Source organism: Porites lutea, chromosome 4, assembly GCF_958299795.1.
Source record: "Porites lutea chromosome 4, jaPorLute2.1, whole genome shotgun sequence".
Lineage (NCBI taxonomy): Eukaryota > Metazoa > Cnidaria > Anthozoa > Scleractinia > Poritidae > Porites > Porites lutea.
The window spans coordinates 34759196-34781118 of record NC_133204.1 but is presented as its reverse complement, the minus strand read 5'-3'; the positions used below and the strand labels follow the sequence as shown (position 1 = coordinate 34781118).

General features: G+C 37.6%; 2 protein-coding genes across 2 annotated transcripts in view; one reads left to right on the top strand and one right to left on the bottom strand.

The window, feature by feature from the left end:
* Window positions 1–344: 344 nt before the first annotated feature.
* LOC140935485 (dihydropteridine reductase-like) lies at window positions 345–5633 on the bottom strand. Its single transcript, XM_073385026.1, has 8 exons — window positions 5516–5633; window positions 5135–5227; window positions 3761–3857; window positions 3171–3258; window positions 2828–2880; window positions 2150–2258; window positions 1244–1327; window positions 345–496 (listed from the first exon to the last, which is right to left on the bottom strand). Exons 1-8 carry the CDS (start codon window positions 5597–5599, stop codon window positions 382–384), a joined length of 723 nt encoding a protein of 240 aa, XP_073241127.1. The 5' UTR covers window positions 5600–5633; the 3' UTR covers window positions 345–381.
* A 257-nt stretch (window positions 5634–5890) lies between these two features.
* The window catches only part of LOC140933387 (uncharacterized), a 24540-nt gene continuing 8507 nt past the window's right edge, over window positions 5891–21923 (top strand). The window contains exons 1-15 of the mRNA XM_073382933.1: window positions 5891–6295; window positions 6550–6627; window positions 7196–7267; window positions 8876–8947; window positions 9056–9127; window positions 9303–9374; window positions 13473–13642; window positions 14497–15074; window positions 17067–17216; window positions 17903–17997; window positions 18567–18783; window positions 19847–20024; window positions 20770–20828; window positions 21004–21049; window positions 21882–21923. The exon at window positions 21882–21923 is cut by the window's right edge and continues 74 nt beyond it. Of these exons, the coding sequence (XP_073239034.1) occupies window positions 6102–6295; window positions 6550–6627; window positions 7196–7267; window positions 8876–8947; window positions 9056–9127; window positions 9303–9374; window positions 13473–13642; window positions 14497–15074; window positions 17067–17216; window positions 17903–17997; window positions 18567–18783; window positions 19847–20024; window positions 20770–20828; window positions 21004–21049; window positions 21882–21923 (2095 nt within the window). The 5' untranslated portion in view covers window positions 5891–6101. The remainder of the gene's footprint in view (window positions 6296–6549; window positions 6628–7195; window positions 7268–8875; window positions 8948–9055; window positions 9128–9302; window positions 9375–13472; window positions 13643–14496; window positions 15075–17066; window positions 17217–17902; window positions 17998–18566; window positions 18784–19846; window positions 20025–20769; window positions 20829–21003; window positions 21050–21881) is intronic.

Genomic DNA, 21923 nt, shown 5'->3' with positions numbered 1-21923 from the left:
GAATTTTTTTTCCAGGCCTAATTAGTCTACGGTGATCAAGAGCCGTTATGGCTCTTAATATAAATGTGATCGAAGATGATTGCCAGTTTTTGGGTGAACTTATGAGGCTATCAACTTGATGTGAGATTTGGTTCACTCTTGGGCTGTTTGCAAATTATTTTTTGTAAAATCACTTAGCCTTTCCCTGAAAAGTCACACGAATGTGCTCTAAAGTTAACTGAATTGTGGAATACAAGTTTATAGTTTGATTTAAATTATAAATTTATTAATGGGAGCGTCGCTTTTAGCCCTGGCTAAATCTATTAGCTGTTTTTTGTGTTCTTGTTGTATTAATACGCAGAGGATAAGAGAGACAATGGAATGGTTTTAATTGTATGATAATCACAACAGTCCCCCAGGGTGAATCTCATACGAGGAGTTGCCATCTTTTGTATTAAGTTTCACCAAACTTCCTCGGCTTGGGACATCAGTGCCTTGGGCCCATTCAAATAACAAGCTGTAAGAAAGACACGACCCAGTTGAGAGAATAACCTAAAAGTAGTCCAATTTTGGACAGATCCCATGGAGGGGGACTCCCATATGAAACGGGCGGGGATGCTCATTGGAGACCAATCTGGGCGTGGCCCAATGATTGCAGCTTAATATAATGGCGTTTTGCCCAGAAGACCCTAAGTGAGATGACAAGCATCCCCACCCCTTTCATGTGGGAGTACCCCCGCCCCCATCCCCCCCCCCCCCCCGCAGGAGAAAGACTTGGCAGAACTGAAGAGAGTAAACGGGCTATGCAGGGAACTGAAAAGAGGTCTTCTCCTCTGTTTGACTCATTCACCACATGTAACTTGTTCGTAGCAGTCTATCAAGAGTAGTAGCTTGTATCCTCAGTGGCGGATCCAGACCTTCAGATAAGGGGGGGGGGCCTGGTCATCAAGACCCTGAGATAAGGGGGGGGGGGGCGGTCTCACACAAAATTTTTTCGGCCCCTCAGTTTAGTCTAAAAATAAGGGGGGGGGCGGCCCCTTACCCTGGATCTGCCACTGATTTTGTCTTGTTTTCAATAATAAAGGTTGTTTACAATATCAGGGCAGAATAGATCCATAGGTCTGCTTCTCAAAAACACTGGTAACTTTTTGGACTCCCAAAAAACGCTTGCCCATCAGTCTTTGAAACTGTTTCACTGTGTTTGTTCACTGCAGTGGAATGCAAGAAAGGTCCATAACCAATTTAAAGTATACCACGCACTTACTTTGCCACATACTCCAGAGGTGTCCACTGAGTGAAATCAGCATTTGGCATCCCCTTCCTGTTCCCAGGGGTATCCAAAGTCATCCTATTAAAGTAATTAGAGTAGCCACATTAATTTGCTTTCAGTATCAGTCAACTCAGCTCACTTGTGCCTTCAGTTCAGTAGCCTGTGTGGCAGGCTGATAAGAAGTCATATCGGGTACAAGACAAGTGATGCACATGAGTAAGGAAAACATATGTCAGGATGATAATGTTGCTGTTCCTATTTTAATCCATAAATTTCCCTAGCGCCTTCTATGCAGGGTATCAGTACAATGGAACACTGTCAATGTGACTACCACTGGGCCATGGAAACAAGGTCATATCAACAGGGTATATAGTACCATTCAAGGCCTTTGTAAAATGTAAGAAAAGTATAACTTACTATAGATTATCAACCTTTTCAAAATCACACATTTTACTCAAATGCTCAATAATACACATTAACTACTTGACCAACTATCAATAAAGTGAGTTGTGGGTTTTTGGTTATTGATCAGTTCCCCTAAACTAACTATCAGGCATCAGCATTCAACTGACTGGTCATATTAAAGAGCTAAAAAAATCTAAAGAAGGTGATAACTATGGATTTCAAAAGGCAGGTGTTGGTAACTTGTTTTAACTCTTAATGGTTGTCTCTTGGGACTTAAAGGTTAAAAAAAAGATGTAGAATTAGGAATGACTGGTAGAACTGGTATTCATGCCACAAAAGAGAGGTTAAAATAATAAGGCAGTTGTGTTCGTGGGGTGGATGTATGGCAGGACTTCACTAAAACAAGAAAAACATCATTTTTGTGGCATGTCTTGAACATCTAAAGATTCATGCAAAAGGGAACAACCAACACTAAGTGGTTCTAATGTAACTTACGGTAAAATGGCAAGAACAGAGGCACTTGGAGGAAGTCCTCCTTTCTCTTCAGCCAGTCCTTTTACCAACTGGTGAACTGCAGCCTTGGCCATTCCATAACCCAACATTCCTGAAATAATAAAAAAATAACTACCACGTTGTTGCTTCTTTTAAAATAAAATTCCTTCATTTGTAAGCACACATTAGGCATACTAGCCCTACTGAAAAGTTACAACTAACAGATGTTTCCCACCAAAAAATCTGATGTCTCTACCCTTTCAAAAAATAGATTTCTATGTGTTACAGAACAACCCCACAGTGAGGTTATCACTTAGTGCTCAAAACAGAGGAGGCAAGCGTTACAAGCAGCAAGGCATGCACTGAACTGAACAGCTAATTGGATCCTAGCTGGTGGCAGGCTGTCACAAGGAAAAAGCAAAAATCTTAACGAGGCAAAATGCAAGTGTCTCTTGATCTCCTTACTTAATGTGAACTACAGCCCTGTATGGGTCTGTGACTCAACACTGTATAGTAAATAATTAACACACTTCATACATTCAGATAACTAGCTGCCATTAAGTCTTATAAAGGACCTGCACAAGTTGATAAGTAACATTGGCTACAGTCAGATGGGAACCTCAAGCAAGTTTCTACTCTGGTCTGATATATTCTTATTGAGCAAATACTTAAGAGCCACACCTGGTGTACCGCCAAGAGAAGGCTGGGCTCCAGTCAGTGCAAGCAGTCCATCACTGAAAACATAAAGTACAGTAGGCAATAATTTAAGGGTCAAAAATTCACAGAAAGATTAAGCAATGAGTATCAGCTTCCTAAGGTTGGAAAATACTGTGTCAACTTCAAATTTAAAAACCAATAATGGTAGATTCCCAACTTTCAAACCACCTTGGGAAAAGTAAATTGGTTTGAATTATTGGGCAGCTAAAAAAGGAAGTTAGGTTTGAATGACCTAAATTAGCCAGTTCTTTCAAAACAACTGAGGGTTTTAGAAATTGATCAGGATTCTCTGGTATCATTCACTTACTCTTTTAAGTGTTTTGATGCAATGCTGGCAGCAATGAGTGATGTCCACACACTCTGCTTAAACATTAAGTCAGCATTCTTCACAACAGCTGATTGAAAAAACATGTAGAAGAAAAACACATAGTAATAATCCCCTTATATTAAGCCATGATCATCATCAAGTTTCTCCCTGTAATATCAACACTTTATAAAACAGATTGGCGATGGGAATTAATTTAAGGACATAATCACACAGGATAAATTTAATTGATACTCCAACAACTTATTCTTACTACTTCAGGAAAAGTATACGAACAGAAAATGGGAATTTTAATAAATTTCGTCTAGGCTTAAGCGTTAACCCCTAATGTCTGGTATCGAGGCTGTTTGTTTTGACAGCTGGTAAAACAAAAAGCCATGGGAAGTCTGTTTCACAAACACGTAACTATCTAAAACTCACTATGTTGGAGTATAATGACCAGTAATTAAAATAGTATACCTCATAAGAAAATATGAAGACAAGCAATGTTTGTAAAAAATGTTGAGCACAAAAAAATAATAAAATAAAATAAACATCATAATTAAATTTATGAGTACACATATTTTTTGTACCTTTACTTTTAGCACTTCCACCTGCCCAGCCACCGGCAACACATATAATTGCATCAAGTTTGTTACCATCCAGAAGTGCCTCAACTTTAGGCTGGATCTAAAAAAAGCAGCTTGTTAATTATCACATTATTAGATTCTATAAGTTCTGTGAAATGTTAGTCTCCATTAGACCCACTCCAGTCAAACAATGCTCAGGGGGAGCGTTGTATGACTCAGACTCGAGTGGCTGTGATCATGTGATGGAGACTAACAAAATGCTACAGTTCAACACATGTGGCTAAATGTAATATTTTAGACAAAGTTAAACTCAAAGCAATGCTGGTCAGCGGTTTTTCCAGGTGTGCTAGGGGTGGCCCAATGCCTCTAGCAGGGTCACCTGGTGACTTGCATACGCAGTTGCTTGATTGTGGTTCTTCGCAAAGTGTTGTCGCAATAGCTTGTTGCTTATTTGCCATTTTGTGCTGTGTTTTTTCCCATCCCTCCCTCCCTCTTTAGATCAGGACCAAGTAAGCATTGGTTGGTAAGTATTCCACTGAATTGTTCAGTGTGACACATGGTGCCTGGTGGGGGCTGCTTGTAGGGTTGCCATGGATACCTCCTCCTCATGCTAGAGCATTGCCCGGCTCCACCAACTTTGTAGGCACCAGCGCCCAAGCTCATCTATTGGTGATGAATTTAAATGCATCTATAGTAGATTATGTTTGGGAAGGCAACTGGCTGTTGCTTTTCATGAAAGAAAAAAATTATCTGAGAGTTCTAAAAATAAAAATAGTGCATGAAGTGCTTGCTTCTGGTTTTAAAATTTCCCTTTATTTTTCAAGGTCTCTACGTTCAATTAAAAACCCCAGGGGCCCCACTCACATGTTTTAATGACGGGGGGGTCCGAAGGATTTTTTTGGGTCTGACATTTTGGCCAAAAGGGATTTTTTGGGGTCTATGAAAGACGCCGGGATTTTTTTGGGTCGCGAAAACAACACAGGGATTTTTTTGGGGTAATGTATTTTTCATCAGCTCAAATCAAAAATAAGATAAGCGCAATAATATTTATAGTTTTGTTTTTGACCAAAACCAAAGTTGAAGTTGACATGTTTTAGCTTTCCAGAAGATAAATAATAAAATTTGCTGATGCAAAAACACTGAGGGATTTTTTTGGGTATGCTAAAAAAAGTAGCGATTTTTTTGGGTAGACAAATTCTGAAGTTGGGATTTTTTTGGGTATAAAATATGAACCTCTGTCGGACCCCCTTGTCATTAAAATATGTGAGTGGGGCCCCTGAGTTAAAAACATCAATACTTAAAAATAACCCATTTTCAATTAGGTGATTAATTTGAAAAACAAATATTAAATATTATTTATTACAGGAATTTTCTTACCTCCTCATTTTGTTCAGTCCATGATTCAGTCTTGGTAACAACGAGATTTGCATGTGCATCTTCGTTTGGAAACAAGTCTATTGATGCTACCCACTATGAAAGTTGATGTGAATGAAATTAGTAAAAAGCTAGCCTCCACGTGGCAGGCACGCAGGCTAGTAAAAAGCTAGTACGCAAGTTAGTACGCAGACAGAAAGTTTATACTGATACACCTCACGTTTGGCACAGTGAACTTCCTTAAATTTCACTTTGACGAAAAAACGAGAGATATAGAATCTACGGGTGAAGGCATAATAGGCATGCTACGGTTCTAAATACAGAAGTCTGCTTAGGCCACAGAAACGTCTTACATCCCCGCGGAAGTTATTATAAGTTACTTACCCAGTTTTTGGACTTGAAATAAGATACACAGGTAGCTCCCAACGCGCCTTTTCCTCCGTAAATTAAAACCCTTGATGCGGACATCTTGAAATTCCACCACGTGAAGCTTTACTGTCACTACCCCCAGGACAAAAATCTTCCGTTTTTTACCGACTGGGGTAGCCATATATTCAAATCGAAGCATTTTTAATTAAAAACAAAAAAGAAAAGAATAATTTATAGTAAAAAGAGAATCAGTGTAGTTTTCAGTGCAGTTCTCGGTGTGATAGATCTCTTTCGCTGGAGATGCAGAACTGTGGTGCACGAGGTCCAGTTCTCCCCACCCCTCCCCCGTAAAGCGACATTCTTTCGCATTGACATTTGATTGATATGCAAATGAGTCTTCTTCTGAGATTGTTCTACAATAGGTTCACAGAAGTCAATTTGGAAGATGTTTACAAGTTTTAGTCTTTGGGAATCACGTCGTATTTTGTCCGCAATGTTATAGCAAAAGTGATTTGAGAGTTTCCATTGATGCGTGTGCGAAGGTCGAATGTTTTTGATTCATCTTATACTCAAGAACTTTTGACACTGGCGGCGCGCCATTATGAAAGCCGTCTTCAAACACCTCATCTTTGTGACGCTGTTTTTGCTGGGATCAAGAATTAAGCGTTCCTTAACCTGCCCACCGAAATGTAGCTGTGAAGAAAGAGATAATACTTTCAAAGTTAACTGTGACAACAAGGGAATGACGAAGCCAGTGAATGTTGATGATTTACCGGACAACAACACGCTACTGTTGTAAGTGATATCGTCGATCGAGAGCTGAGGCGTAGATTTACATTTTGACCTTGGCGCCTCCTGTCTTGATTTTGCCTTACTCATTATATCACGATCAGTTCAAATGCTTTTAAAAGATTTTGGTTAAAAGCGGTCGATTTGCGCGTTGAAAAAAACTGTGCTAAGTGCTACCTGTTTTCGCGTTTTTTTATGCCGATAACCGAGTGATTGATCAAGTACTCATGTGTTCTTTTATTTTTTTGTGTCTATTGCAGGGATCTCTCCAATAATGAGATAGAATCAATCGGGGACTTTGCTTTCAAAGGCAAAAAAGCTGCTAGAATCAAAAAACTGTAAGATTAACCAGAAAAATGTGTGAAAAGCCAGTTCATTAGTCACCTTAGCTTATATTGAGATTTAAGCCATTGTTATGTGTTCCTTTATTCAGTATATTTCAGTGGTTTCCTCAAGAGTCCTCAAAACAGAGAGCAATATCACTTCAGCAATTTCAATTAAAAATTGTTAAGCGTCCACTTAACAAAATGTGCGCGTGAAAAACCCATTCCTTGTTTTCAGTAGGAAGGAATTTGATACTTGTCAACGCGTTAAAATACCTTCCAGTTCTGGTTCTTTAAACTAGAAAGGTACAAAACCACAAGTCTTAAATTTTGTTGTTCTACAGTAAAGTAGTTTTGGAAACGTTTAAGCTTATTTCGATCCTGTTCTTACGTTCGTTTTTGCCTGTGAAATCAACTGGTTCTAATCGGCATGCACTCGAATAAAAGTCTTAATTTACCCACTTCAGCGTTTCCATTATTCTTTGCATTACTTGTTTACATTATTATTTGTAGTAGCTGCTGGTACCTGGAGATGACTATTATTCGGAAAATGTGATCTTGAAGTGATTTGTTTTCTTTTCAGTATTTTATCGGGCAATAGGCTGAAGGTGATTGCTCCAACTGCGTTTACCGGATTGAGTAAATTAACAAAGCTGTAAGTTGTTTTCCATTTTACTAATTATCTTTCTAGCAAAGCAAAGCAACGCTTGATTAAAACAGCTTTTTACGCAAAATATACAGTCATTAATTCTCATGGTTTATCGCCGCTTTCTGGATTGGTCAAGATCCTTTAGTGAAATTGAAAACTCCCCATAACAGCCCAGCATCAAGATGATTTAAATTTTACTTTCATTCTTTCCCATTATTTTATTAAGCCTAGTTTGTTTTATCTAAGATTAAACCTGGGATTATTTTATTTTTATCCTGCCATTGTGTCAGATGTTATTTGGAAGGTCTCTAGATAACTTAAAACCAAAAAAGGGGGACATTATATTGTCGTCATGAATTTAAGTTGGCACTGCTAGGCATGAAAGGTTTAGGGTAACCTGAGTATATGAAGATCTTTCATGTGAATTTGCCTGTAACTTCTTAGTGCAGTGCAATTTGGTGTTGGGGGTGGGAGGGGGGAGGGGTGGGGTCTCATTGGAATTCTTGGTGAGGGTGTACCACCTGGTTCTCCAAATCCTGACTGTATTTAAGACCAAAAAATGTCACTCCTCACAGCCATTTTCAAAACTGCCTCCAAATGCATACCCATTTTTATTTAGATCTGGCCTTAGTTATCATTTCTTAGATTAGGACACAGAAAAATACCTGTCTTCAGACCGAAAAGGCAAATCCCCCATCCCCCGAGTACAATAATAGTTGCTGGCATGCTCAAGGTAATAAGATTTTCTCAAGACAAAGCATATCTAGATATTGTTGATGAAGGGGTAAGGGGCTTCCAAACTTTTCTCAAGATTTAAATTGTTTTCCTTATATTCATCTTTTCCAGCCTACCCCCCCCCCCTACTTCACATGTTTTCTTACAAATAAGAGAAAAATCTGAACAAGCTCGAGATTTGCTAAGGCAAGCAAAGGCAGTGTTTTGCAAGCTTCATACTTTAAAATAAAATGCTCTACTTGATCCTTTGCAATTTTAGTTGCAAACTTGGGTACGCCGGGAAGTACTCCCTATAATGACCTATCTGCCCAAAAGGGGTACTTTTTTCACGCTTCTGTTGAGGTATATGAAAGGGTAGCGAAATCTGTCATTTCGGTTGTGAAAAGGCTAAGTATAACATGCATTTGATGGCTGTGAAAAAGTCGAGAAAACATTCTAGTTTTGTGGTTTATTCTTATTGTTCTAAACAGAAGGAACATGAAGCAATACCTTTTCTCTAAAAAATATTATATTATTAATTTAATTTCATTAATATTATAATTATAAATGGGAAAGAGGAGGGACAGAGCCTCCCCATATAACACTTCGTTGAGTATGCCTCCCCCCCCCTCGGGCTTGTGGACCAAAAAAACCATGAAGGCTGGGTCCATTTAGGAGGGGGCAGTGACTCCCCCTGGACCCTCCCTGTGGATCTAGTGTTTTCTACTTACTTAGGTACCCAAATTTTTTTGTAGAAAGAGAAAGATGGAGAATTGATTTTCTTTGCATCCTTGGGAAAGGATTTATTCTGTTTGGCTATGTTGGAGCATATTTTTGCTGTTTTCAAGAATTTTCCTCCATGTATTTCTCATTTGCACCACTTTTTTGTTTATTTTTCAGTGATCTTAGTCAAAACAGGTTAACTTCTCTACCTGCAGATGTCTTTAAAAAGCTCAAAAATATTAAAATCTTGTAAGTAACATTATTTGTTTAGTTTGTATGTATTGTACACTATTCAGTCTACACATACTTGGAATAAGTGACGGAGGTGAATCTGCTTGATTTGTTTTTCCTTTTTAGAGATCTGTCAGAGAACAATATATTGATGCTGAATGAAACTCAATTTAATGGCCTCAAAAATCTGAGAATCATGTAAGTCGTAGTGACGTTATAAAGACTGTGAATTGCAGGTGTATTTCTGAGTTCCTGATCCCTTTGGTCTCCAAAGTAAAAACTCTTTTCTGGGAATGTAACCCTTGTTTATCTATTAATTATTTTTAGTTCATGTGAATGAGAGATTGTTTGTTGTTTTATTTCTTTCATACAGAAATCTTTCCTCCAATAAACTGTCATTTCTTCCTGATGGACTATTTTACTCCCTCAAAAACTTGCAGAAAATGTAAGTATTCAATTTTAATTTAATACATAACATTTGAGAAATCCAGGCCAGGTGTTAATATACGGGGTGTATAAATTTGTGAAATTGTTAATATTGCTTATAACTTATTTACAGTATTAAAACGGTTGTTTTCACAATTTTTTTTTCTTGATCAACTCCCATTACTAATCTTCCTTTTATTAGCCTGCCAGTTCTGATCTCTTTAAAAGGACATTTTTTAGGTGTCTCATGTTACCTTATTAATTATAGGTAATTTATACTCCATGAAATTAAGGTATTGGAAATTGATGTGACTTAAATTAATGCGAATTTAACAGAGAATGAAATTCGAATAAAGAAAATTACCTGAATGTGATGGTAACATTTCAATATGAAGGAAATGATAAATGTAAGGTCCACTATGTACAAAACTTGTTGAAACAACAGAAGCAAAGTTAAACGTGTAATATGAATTGGAAACTTTTAACATGGTACTTTCCATAGACAAACGAAGGAATCAAACAAAGAAATCATGCCACTTTGAGGGTTCTTCACAGTTATACTGAAACTGGTGGATCTCCACCCTGATAAAATACTCCTCTTTCTTAGGTGTCAAGAATTTCAAAAGTGTATTGAGAATTTGGGGCCAAAGTAATGGAAATTAGGTCATGGAAATTAATGCTCCACTCAATTAATGGTGTGGAAATTAATGTGTACAGAAATTAATGTGGCTTAAATAAAAGTAAATTTCAAAAATTTGCGTTAATTTCCACAACGTGTATCTTTATCAATTCTTCTTCACTGCCAGAGTCAATCATTTTAACCATTATGGGGACACATGTAATAAATTTTTCACTTTTGAGTTTGTTGAGAAATCTAGTGGTTTGACTAGTATTCAAAAGACATGTCTTTAGCTGTACAGTAGTACTTCACATCTGTTCATGTAGTTTGAACCTTGTGAGTCTGTGGATGAATTCCAATGGTTCAGTGTGACCAGTCAAATAAAACCTCTTAACCCTTTAAGTCCCAATAGTGATCAACGTCAATTTTCTTCTAACAATATCCATATGTTGCCAAGAGAAATGGTTATGGGAGTTAATGAAATGATAACCAAAGATACTTTGATCTGTTTACAAACTCTCTCAACTAATTCTTTAAGGAAATGTATGAAGATCAGTATGGAGAATTTATATGTGGATTTTGGGGCTTAAAGCTTTAAGCCTTAAGGGTTAAGCAATACTTTCAGTCATTATTTGTGCTACATATAAAATGTATTTAGCATGTATTGTTCTAACTTTCAAGTCAGTGGATGGACAAAATCCTATGATGCAACATTGACTCAAATGAAGCCTTGTCGGCAGTTCTTTCATGAAGGATAATGATAGTATTAATCAGCGTGCAAAAAAAGTAGTGTCCGATAGCCCAGGGCTAGTGGATTCTGCTATCGGGCTAGTGAATTCTGTTTTTAACTTGCCTGATGGGCAAGTAATGTTTTTTTGAGGAATTTGAACAACAGAAGAACTGTGAAATCAATTCTGCTCATCAAAAAACTTTTGGGGCTTGTTGAAATGACGTCTGGGCTTCTGGCAAGCTGTAAACTTGATTTTCTTTACACCCCGAATAATATTATCATTACTAGGGTTTTCAATGTTAATGAAATAAAAAAAGTGACTTTTGTTTTATGGCATTCTTTCACACTCTTTGGAATCAAAAGAAATTTCTGGTGCCTGTGTAACTGTACAAAACAAAAACATGCAAAGCTGCCGTATGTGTGTGATATTAATAATTTATTATTAATTTTTAATGCACATGAAGATTAAGTTTGGATTATTTTAGTTTAAGAAAAAATGTGCTTAAATTATTTATAATGAGGATTTGATTGAATATTGAGATCGCATTCACTTTATAAGAAGATTAAAAACACAACTTCAACATGGATAAACTTGAGACGATCTGTGATGGGCAATGGTACATCATCTGTGATTTGAACAAATGCCTTGGAGAACTAGTAAGGGTTTGTGAAACCATGAAAAGAGCGGTGGATTTTGCTACATTCCAGACTGAAGGAGGAGATTTGTCAAATGAAGGTCTAGCAAAGATGATCATGTCACTAAAGTACACCATGACAAGAACTGAAGACAATATTTGCAAGCTGGTACAGTTCATACGGCAGCTAATTTTAACATTTGACAAAGTCATTTTGTTGAAGCACAATATGATAATGAAGGAGCACGAAGCTGTCAACGATATGATGAGTAAAGTAATGGAACCTTACTCCCATCATCTAAGTGAAAGCACAAAGCATTTGGTCAAACACAAAAGGAAATCAAACATTGATGGAAAGAGCCAAAAACTAACAGAGCATGCCATATTATAATAATATTGTTATTATTGTAAAGTGCAGTGCTTGGACCCACATAACTTACATTCTCTATTATTAAAAAATATAAGTTGAAACTCAGAGATCATTCAGTTATTCAATCTTATGCTTGTAATCAGATTAATGGCAAAAATTTCTAAATTTACTTAAATTCATGGCCAGGTGGCAGCTTACAGCATTTTTGAAATAATTATTATTTCGACCAGTTTTAATTTTTTTATATGGTGTATTGTTCCAAGGAGTTTACTTAATTGAGGAGGGAGGTTAATATTCAGCTTGTTTTCTTCAAATGAAAAAAAAAACAGACAAAAAAATTTGTTTCTGTTGATCTTTATTGACATTATTACTCTATCTTAGATATTTCGCCAACACCAGTTGAAATATGTTGGGAGCATACATGTATGATGAGCTTGCCACCATTCTTGGTCTGTGTGCTTTGATAAGCTAAAACAGGTTGCAGTTATTGAAGTGGCATCACATTCTGTGGTCAGCCTCTTTTGCAGAACCTTGTATAATAGTTATTTTACACACATTGGCTCAGACATAATAATGTTCTTTGCCATTTGCAGTGTTTTTTCAAAAAGCAATAAAATAAAGATGGCAGCGACTTTGAGCTAGACACAATGTCCAGTTTTGAAAAACATGGTTTTGTTAAAACGTACAGTGCTCTCAGTTTTGACCGCAGAATAAACTATTTTAACATGGCACATTTGCAGTTTGATTTCACTTTCAATGGAAAGTTTTTGTAATGTTCTATTGTTTTTGTGAGCCAATAAAAACTTTTCTCTTGTGATGCCTGTTAAAGGACTGTCAAATTGCTAGTAGTCCTGCACTTGTTTCCAGTTTTCCCAAACGGGAAGCCGTAATAAACATCTAATTAGCCTCATTTTCTTGGTCTGTACTGTAAATCAAAGATCTTTGTTTTTTAAAATCGATTTTTCAGTGTAGAGGGAAGTACATGTGCTGTATTTCCTCCAATATAACTGCCCACACTCTAATAAGCGCCCTGCCCTAAATGAGCTCCTACCCCTAACAAAGCACCCTTCTCAAGTAATTGTCCCCCTCCCATCCCCCTCACTTTCTTAAATAGTAGGCATACGTGGAAAATCTGTTTCTATTGCCACTTTATGGATGAGAGAATTAATATTTATTGATGACAGTGATTAGATTGTAAACATGCAAACTGATACATCTACATTGAGCGATCACATACTTCCTGCTCGTAGGGAAAATGTGCTCTAAAATTGCTCATTTGCATCAAAAAGACTCTTTCTCAAACTTGTCGGTTTTTATTAGCACCACTTAAATTCGATTTAAATTACTTTTGTTGAAAGAATACCGCTCAAGTTGTAGACTAGCCTTTTCCAATGTTGTTCCGTGTGTTTTAAAGTGCATAAATAGTATTGTGATATGCTCGCATGATTACCAACCAGAATGGCAAAGCCATTATGTGCCTGGCGGAAAGAATGTTGTATTTTTATTTTTTCTATAAAAATTTAGCTAATTGAAATTATAAGTTAAAGTTCGTTGAAAGGAAATAAGCACCCTACTGCTTATTTGAAGAAAAAAAAGTATTAAATTTTGAGTGGATTTTTATTTTTGAAATCTGTGTCACACGTCTTCCTCCACTGCCTTTGTACAGACACAACATCACTGCCCCATGGAATAGTATGTTAAGCTTCTTGTTGTTTGTTTAATATTTCATTAATTATTTTGTACCTTCATTTCTTTGATTTTAGTGAGCTGCTACTAAATCGTTTGATATGTGACTGTAATCTGAAGTGGATGATTACCTGGATGTCGAAGATGAAAAGCAAGGGCAAAAACGTGAATGTACCAGGCAAATGTGATCATCCATACGCAGTGAAGGACAAAAGAGTGAATGACCTTAAGAAGAACCAGCTGGTTTGTGGTAAGAATTATTTTGATTTTTGTGGTTCCAGAAAATACTAGCCTGCCCCGCAGATGAAACTTACATTGTAACTCTGGTTAAGTCCATCGGTAAAACAGCACCGAAATCCTTGTTCTGGGCCTGCACCTGTGTACCAGGATTTGAGTATGCGCCATGATTAGCCTGTTAAAAATGCCATTGTCGATTTGCTAATCAAGATTGGTTGAAACCAATAAAACCTTTGTGGGTGGCGATGGATATTTTAAGAGAAACACATTGGTATTATTCATACAGCAACATGTGACATGTAACACTATCCAGAAGATAATAAGAAGTAACAGACCAAATCTTTGAGAAAACTTATATGGGTGAAGTGTTCTAAAGAGTTCTCATAATTTTTTATTGACTAGCCAAAATGGAATGTTTCATCAGTCACTTATGAGAATCAAACCAAAGCTACATATACATTGTAGGGACTATTCTCAGAACGGGTACCAATACCTCTCCTTTTGGAAAAGAATTTACGGCATGCAGTTTATAAGTTATTATATGGGTTTTTCTATGTCATCACTTAAAATTATTTGCATATGCTGATAAGAATAGCACAGTACATGCAGGAAACATGGGGATCCCACCATGTGTTAAAAAGAGGTGGTCCTTTACAAAGGGTAAAAAATGATTTAAAAATTTATTATTGTAAAACCATCACCAAAGAAAGGTTGTTGGGGTCGCTTATGTGAAGTGGTTGTTTACAAGAGGTTCCAACTGTCGGGGTTTGACTGTGAGTTCTGTTGGATAGAAGGCCACTTACCGGAGGTTGAAGGTTGCATGTACAGGTTCAACTAATGCCGTGTGTATGTCATTTTCCGTAGGTAGTGATCTTGAACTTCCAATCAGGTCATTCGGCCCAAAAGGAGACCAGATTGCTTTTAATGGAGATAGTTACACTTTTGAGTGCAATTCTACCTGGTTACCTGGTACAGAAATGGCTTGGTACAAAGGCAATGACCTAGTCCATGTTGACCCGAGTAACAAGCACAGAAATGTTTTGTTTAAGTTTGATCCTAACAAGCTTGCAGTATATTCTGCATTGGACATAAAACAGCTAACTGCTGCAGATAATGGATATTACAGTTGTCATATCACTCACAAAGGAGGGTATCAACATATAAGTACCTCTCAGTTGTTGATAATTCCATCCAATGTCCAGCATTGCCCAGCAGTTGTCACAGAAACTGACAGGGGAACATTTTATTGGCATCACACTGCAGCTGGGGGTGCTGCCTTTTTGCCTTGCCCTGTTGGAGTGAGAAGCAGCTTGTTAGATCACAGCGGAACAGAAAGTATGGCTAGGAGAAATTGCTCTTTACAAGGTGTCTGGAGGGAAGTAGAGGCACAGGTGTGCGCCCATTCAAATGAAATAACTCGTGCTCTTCATGATTTAAAGGAGGTGAGAGAAATTTAATGCAGGGGCTGTCAACTCTCCTGGATGATCCGGTAGACTCCAGATTTTAAACCATTTTTCCCGGTCCCCAGATTAGAGTCTGAACTCTCCCGGATAATCGCCGAAGTTTGCCATTTCTTGAAGACTGGGCTCTTTGACAATGAAATTTCAAATATTTTGCGTTGTTTGAGCTATTAAATTAAATTAAATTAAATTAATTTTATTTAAGCTCGATAGCGTGAGGAGTGGTTGCCCAATCTCCCAAGCCTGGGGCTCATGTATTAAACACTCCAGCATTCCAGATCAAATTGGAATTTAGAAATGTTGATTTTTGCGGAGAGGAGAAAACCGGAGTACCCGGAGAAAAACCTCTCGGAGCAGAGAAGAGAACCAACAACAAACTCAACCCACATTTGACGTCGAGTCCGGGAATTGAACCCGGGCCACATTGGTGGAAGGCAAGTGCTCTCACCACTGCGCCATCCCTGCTATTTTGCTGTTAACATTGAATCTTTCCTCGCAAACTCCGGTATGCCATTGTAATATAAGCAATAATGTTATTGGTGAGAAGTAAATCAATTAGGTCAAATGTTACAATTCAAATAAGATCTTTTTCGCACTTTTTTTTTTCCAGAAAATGACGTCTTGTGCCCTGCATTATGACGTCATCTATCAACCAATCCCCATCAATTCTCTATTCTAATAGTAGTAGTAATAATAAATAATAACAATAATAATGTTAATTATAATGATATTGACGATGCTAATCGACTTTATAAATGAAAAAAAAGCATGCGCTTGCAGCAATTAACCTTCCTTTGGGAAACACTAGTAATAATAAATTAATAATCAACTTTATCATTAAACAAAAGTCAACATTTATTCAATGTTCATGTACATCATTGTAATTTAACTGTAACTTAATAAAAACTTATGCCTGGCTCCAAGGGAAACAATGGGGTAATTAGTTTCACAGGGGTAACAAAGAGCATACTATTTCTTGCGAGATAAGTCATGTAAATGTTTTTTGTAAACCTCCCAACTCATGCTCTCTTCTTGGAGAGAATAATGTCATTGTGCCATGTGTCCAAACAATCTACTTACAACACCCTAGTGAACGGAACTCACTCACATTTTACACCCTCAGAAACCACAAAAAAAGATAATACAGGGCTCGTAAACACTCCCACCTGGTAGTCTGGGACAAGTGGATATCCTTGCTGGCCAACTAACTTTTAAAGCTTAAGTGCTCAATGGGCAAGAGTCCATGCAAGTATCCTCTTATAAAGGCAATAACTAAGTAGCGCAAGAAGTGGTCCTTGGCAGGCAAAATGTCAGAGCTGCTTGCCTAAAGGACAAGCTGAAATACAAGTTTTTTTTAGCCTTACAACTAGTCAAATGGTATTGCTCATAGCGTTTTATGCTTTTTTGTTGTTGTAAATACATCTTTTTAGACTAAAGGCTGGTTTTCACTATCGACAGAGTCGGAGGCGGAGTCATAAGTGGAGTCGTAAGAGTGCTCATGACCTAGTGAAAATCAGAAACTGGAGTCTTAGCGGAATCATAAGTGCGACAGAATCAGAATCAGAAGAATCAGAAGAATCAGAACGTTTCCATTTCTTTCCAACTCCGCGTATGAATCCGTTGCTTATGTTCTGCTTATGATCTATTGAAAACCAGATTGTCGGAGTCGGAAGCAGAAGGGAAAGGATTAACCAGTCACAATGCACGTTCCCATGGTTTGTGATTGGTCTGGTTCTTCTGCTTCTGCTTCCGACTCAGACAATCTGGTTTTCACTACATCATAAGAGGAACGTAAGGGAGAGAATCATAAGCAGAATTGGGACGCTGTTTACACCAAATCATGAGCTCTACCCTTCTGATTACAACTCTGACTCTGACTCTGTGGCTAGTGAAAACCAGCCTTAAAATTACACAGCTTATTAAAACAGTGGATTACTGGATTTGTCATAGCAATATTATTTTCTCCACTTGCAGGAAGTTGTCGATGATGCAACGGTTGCCTCAGTCAGTGAACAGTTGCTGAACATTTCAGAGCGAGCTAAGAATTTCAGTGATCCCTTAGATGTTGTTTATGCTGCTGAGGTGGTGGATCATTTAGCACAGGTCATTGGCAGAGACAAAGTTGTAAGTAAAAATTAATTTATGTTGACAGGGTTTTTTGTCTTAAAAGCTGACGGAACAGTAATTCTCTCGTCACACCATTAGAAATTTTTGTTTTACCTCCATGACATGCACATTGAAGTTGTACATTTAGCACTTATCTTTTTTAACTGTAGTAGTTTGAATAGCAAATGGCAGTCTATCAGACCAAAAAAAATGTAATGATTATGATGATGACCTTTTTTAAATATTTATTTTTATTATATTTTTAGCCTTGTAAATAGTTCACTTTTTAAACCTAAGCGAATTTTATGGACAAAAAGATTTTTTTCTTGTCACAAAAAGATCCAGAAGGCTTATGAATTTCTGAGTACTTGTCACTACGTAACTGTTCCTTTGTCCAAATTTTCCAAAAATCTCAAATAAAGCAAATGGAACAGAGCACAAACACAAACTAGCAAACCATAATTTTTTTGCTGAATGGGCAGCACCCAAGCAATTCAGTTTTCTAATACTTATTTTGCATACCATTATTTCTGATTTTTGATTGGCCGAAAGAATTTCAGTTTATCCTAGAGAGTGCAATTAAGTCAAATTTCTTTATGGAAAAGGTATAATAATAAGTGCTATTCATTTTATTGTTAAAAGGATTAAATTAGTGTTCCGAGAAAAGTCCCTAAATTTATTCCTTTTCTGTTGTTTTGTTTCAGCTAAATTCAAATTTAGTGAGTACAATGAGTAATATTATGGAAGCAGATTCAGCATTGTTAGTTGAAGCTCAGCGAAGATCAAAGGCTTGTTCAAGGTTTGTACCCTAACATTTTAATGAACAGGAAAAATCTTGTTACCACAATGTAAAGACTTCACAGTGAGCTGGCTAGCGAACTAGTGAAAAGGACAATGTAATGGAAGCTATATTGCTTTAGAATAACATGTAAGACACCAAATTTGAACTATACAAGGCACTCTGGTCAATAATTGTTGCCAGTAATTTGACAGTATGTCACTGAGGTCTTTCCTGCCCTGAAAGTCTCTTTTTTCTTCTCTCACTTGCCTGTTTCAAATTTTTCATTTCTCCTGATCCCAGAAGTGAACCCATCCGGCTATAGAACATTGAGTGTTTACTTTCTTTAAGTAGGTCACTTGCTATATAGTCCTGAAATCCTTAAAATTACTCTTGAACAGCTCTGTCAACAACTAACTAATAATTTTATTATTGTCTTCTCTGGCCCATACTCTGGGCATGACCTTGGTCTTATTTTCAGCAGAAGTAATTGCTTTTATTCAATGTCGATTACTTTCCTTGGTTTAACACTTGGACTAGCAGCTTATTGGCAATGTCATTAAACAAATATTGGATTGTTTCTCTTTTAGTATGGTGATTCTCCTTGATCTATTTTCCACAAGATTTCCTATGGACATTTATCCAGATGTGACATTTGTTACAAACAATATTGCAGTTTATGTGGAGCGGATCTCACAGAATAATAACACTGGAAAGATGTGTTATGTTACAGTGGACAGCAAGTCTAGACTTAATGACATCAACTGCTTGCCATGCAGATATAATTCATCCTGCGGAAGGCAAATGGTAAGTAGTCTGTACACTTGGTACAAAAGAACCTTGATATAATGAACCTCTATAACGAAGTCCTCAATATAACAAACAATTCTTTCCACCCCAGTGATAGTAAAACATATGAAAAAGAACCTCAGTATAATGAAACCTCATTATAGTGAACATATTTTGCCAGTCTATTGGCCATTCGTTAAATTGAGATTCCACTGTACCCAGACAGAGTGCCCGGGTACATTACACTCTGGCCCTAGTGTGAACCCACCACACTCAAATTAAGGAACAGTGCTGGTTGCTGAGTCCAAATTTGATACCTTCTACGTGGGCACTAGAGTGGGCACTGGGTGTCCTGTGAGCTCACATTTTCTGATAGTTCCGAAGCATTCCACCGCTTTGCTTACCCATAACTTCCTGCTATACTTGCGTTACAAAATGGTCTGTGATGGAGTAAACTGGAGCAAATATGTCCACACTCACATATCGGGTATCCAGAGTGCGAACACAACACCATTTTGTGCCAGTCCGCAAGTACTATAGCCTTCCACGAAGGCGTTTTAAGCTTCACGTATACAGTTAACAGCAAATGTCAGCTTCAAGTTGAGAATTTCTCAAAATAGAAAATGACCTGATAAAAACAGCTCAAAACAATTTGTACAGCTGTATGGATACAAAATTGCGTGAAACTACTAATTTATGTGTATAAATAATGAACAGTAAAAGACAAGTAAAGGGGAAACTTGGTCACGTGGTACAAATTGGCGTTTGTCGTCTGACATAAACGTGATGCTTAACCTCTCTATTTCCTCCCTAAAAACGCCTGCATGGGGCATGGGAGGCTACAAGTACTAGTGCTTACGCTTCAAATGTGAACATCCCCTAACTTTCTTTTAATTCCATGACTGAAATCCTTTAGTGCTACCATTCAAATAATTCTTGTTTGGCAGGTTTTTTGCATGCTATTCTTGGCTTTATTTTTTATGGTGTTACAAAAAAATTCTTTGCGATTTTTTTGCCACAATCAGAAGTAAATCCCCAACAATTAACTGTTTTTGTTTTTTGTTTTGTGCATTTATTGCAGTCCGTGGACACTTCAATCTACCTTCCACCATCGTTGTTTCAGTCTTTGCCATTGGATGTAAATGTCAAATTTCAGTTTATAGTGTACTCCAACAGCAAACTCTTTCCTGAGGTTACAAATGAAAGTGAAAATAAGCGATCAGTGCAGGTTTTCACCAGTGTTGTTTCTGCCCAGTTTGGTAAGTACTTTGTCTGATTATCAACTTCAGTCGAACCCCCTGTAAGCAATTAGCCAAATAATGATCTTGATCCCTGAAAATGCGATTCTCTTTGGTCAGCATCAAGCATTAGAATTAGAGTTTCTTGCAAATGATCCGGAAGTTTGGCGTGAAAAATGAATGCAAGGCAGTGGAAGAGTGTTGTCGAAATAAAAAGATAACTGATTCTGCTGCAATGCTTTGATAACCATCAGATTTCCCTACAAAGGAAATAGGGATCAATTACTACCCACCTACCCCTCCCCTAAGCCAACATTTTGCCCTAAGTGAGAAGTAAGTGATAATGTTGTCTTTTATGGGAAGGGGTAGGTTGGCAGTTTCCCCGAAACCTTAATTGATCCGGAAATAGTACTGTTAAGCTCGGACTGTTTGTTTACCCATTTCATACCACAGGATATTCTCAAGGGAGAATTTCCTACGTCTCCTTTTAAAAGGCGCATTTATTTAAGTAATAATTTTACGCTAGCCACAATGCTACAATGCAACAAGTGCATCACTCATGAACCATGGTCCAACAAGGGCAGCGGAATCTGAGAAAAATAGGGTGTCCCTTAAAAGCTGGTTAGACAAGTGTTGGATCTACGGTCAAATAGCATCATGTAATTATCTATAAGAGATGGTTCAGAGAGACTTTTTGTTATTTGATACCGATTATCTTCGTGGCTTATAAATTATTTTAACTATAAATGCACAAATTTATTTGCAGGGGGGATTCAGTTGGACATTCTTTCCCATCCAGTGATCTTCAAGTTCAGAAAACATCAGGTCTGTCCTTGACTTCTTGAATTTCATTAGTCTCCCTCGCAGCGCTCTTCCCCTCAAGGCAAAAACGGCTGCAAGAGAGACTTGAATTACATCTATTCTTGCTATTTTTTGAAAGATTTGTTACTCCTCCAACAAACTTTGCTATTGTTTGCCAACGGAATTGTTATTTATACAGCAGGAAAAACAGCTTTTTCCAGTTTATTGGGAACACGATGGGAATGGTAAGTGTTAAGTGATTTTTTTATGATAAAAATATTCAGTTTTTAATGATGAAAGTGTTTACGAATCTCGTTACTAATCGTACGATAAGCCACTATTAAATTAACCAAACGGCTGAGCCCTTGAAGCGCTCTTGGCCTCAGCTGACTTACGAGGCGTAAATTTGGCAAAACATTCTACAGAGTTCATACCATTTTGGGGCCATGTGGCTCCCGTAGGACCCATACATGTAGTCTTTGGACGCCGGTGAAAGACTATGGGCACTTTCCATTCACCCAAAACTTTCGAGAGCATAAACGAATGGAACTCGTGTCAAACGGAACACGTTCTTCACTCGATGGACTTTTCCATGGAAGTTTCCGAAAGTTTTTGGTAAATGGAAAACGCCCAAGGTCAACGCCAATCAGAAGTCAATCTCCCCCGCGTTTTCCCGCGTAAACTGCCAGCTACCTCTGTTTACTTCAAGTTCTGATTGATTCCTTGGTTTGTCAGTCTGTAAATGCTCACTTGTGATTGGCCAGCGTTATAACTTTGGTGGATTGGCGTTGCTTGTGTCTCTTGAAATTACCCATAATTACCCGGCCCAGAAAGCTGTTGTTTATATTCAAGACCGAGGTTTCAATGGTGTTGCAGCCAGTATGACAAAACGGTCAGTTAACATAAGAAAATGGACTGTTTTGTTCGCTAGGACCTGCGCGTTTATTTCTTAAATTTTGATATTTGATTTCGGTGGGCCCGATAAGTCCCGGGGACGTTCCAGAAAGGGCCCCCTGAAGTGAAAACCGTTCTATATGCATTTTGTTGAATGACTAATATGCACTGCTTTTGTTGTAGGTGGGTTAGGCAAATGGGAGAAAAACGCTGACTGCGGAGAAG

Bases quoted from the DNA above. Each gene is read 5' to 3' on its own strand.
- LOC140935485 (XM_073385026.1), bottom strand. From the start codon at position 5,599: ATGTCCGCATCAAGGGTTTTAATTTACGGAGGAAAAGGCGCGTTGGGA. The intron at 1,328-2,149 runs GTAAGTTACATT...TTACTTTAATAG, and splicing joins TCTGTTCTTGCCATTTTACC to GATGACTTTGGATACCCCTG. The intron at 497-1,243 runs GTAAGTGCGTGG...TCTTTCTTACAG, and splicing joins CCTCTGGAGTATGTGGCAAA to CTTGTTATTTGAATGGGCCC.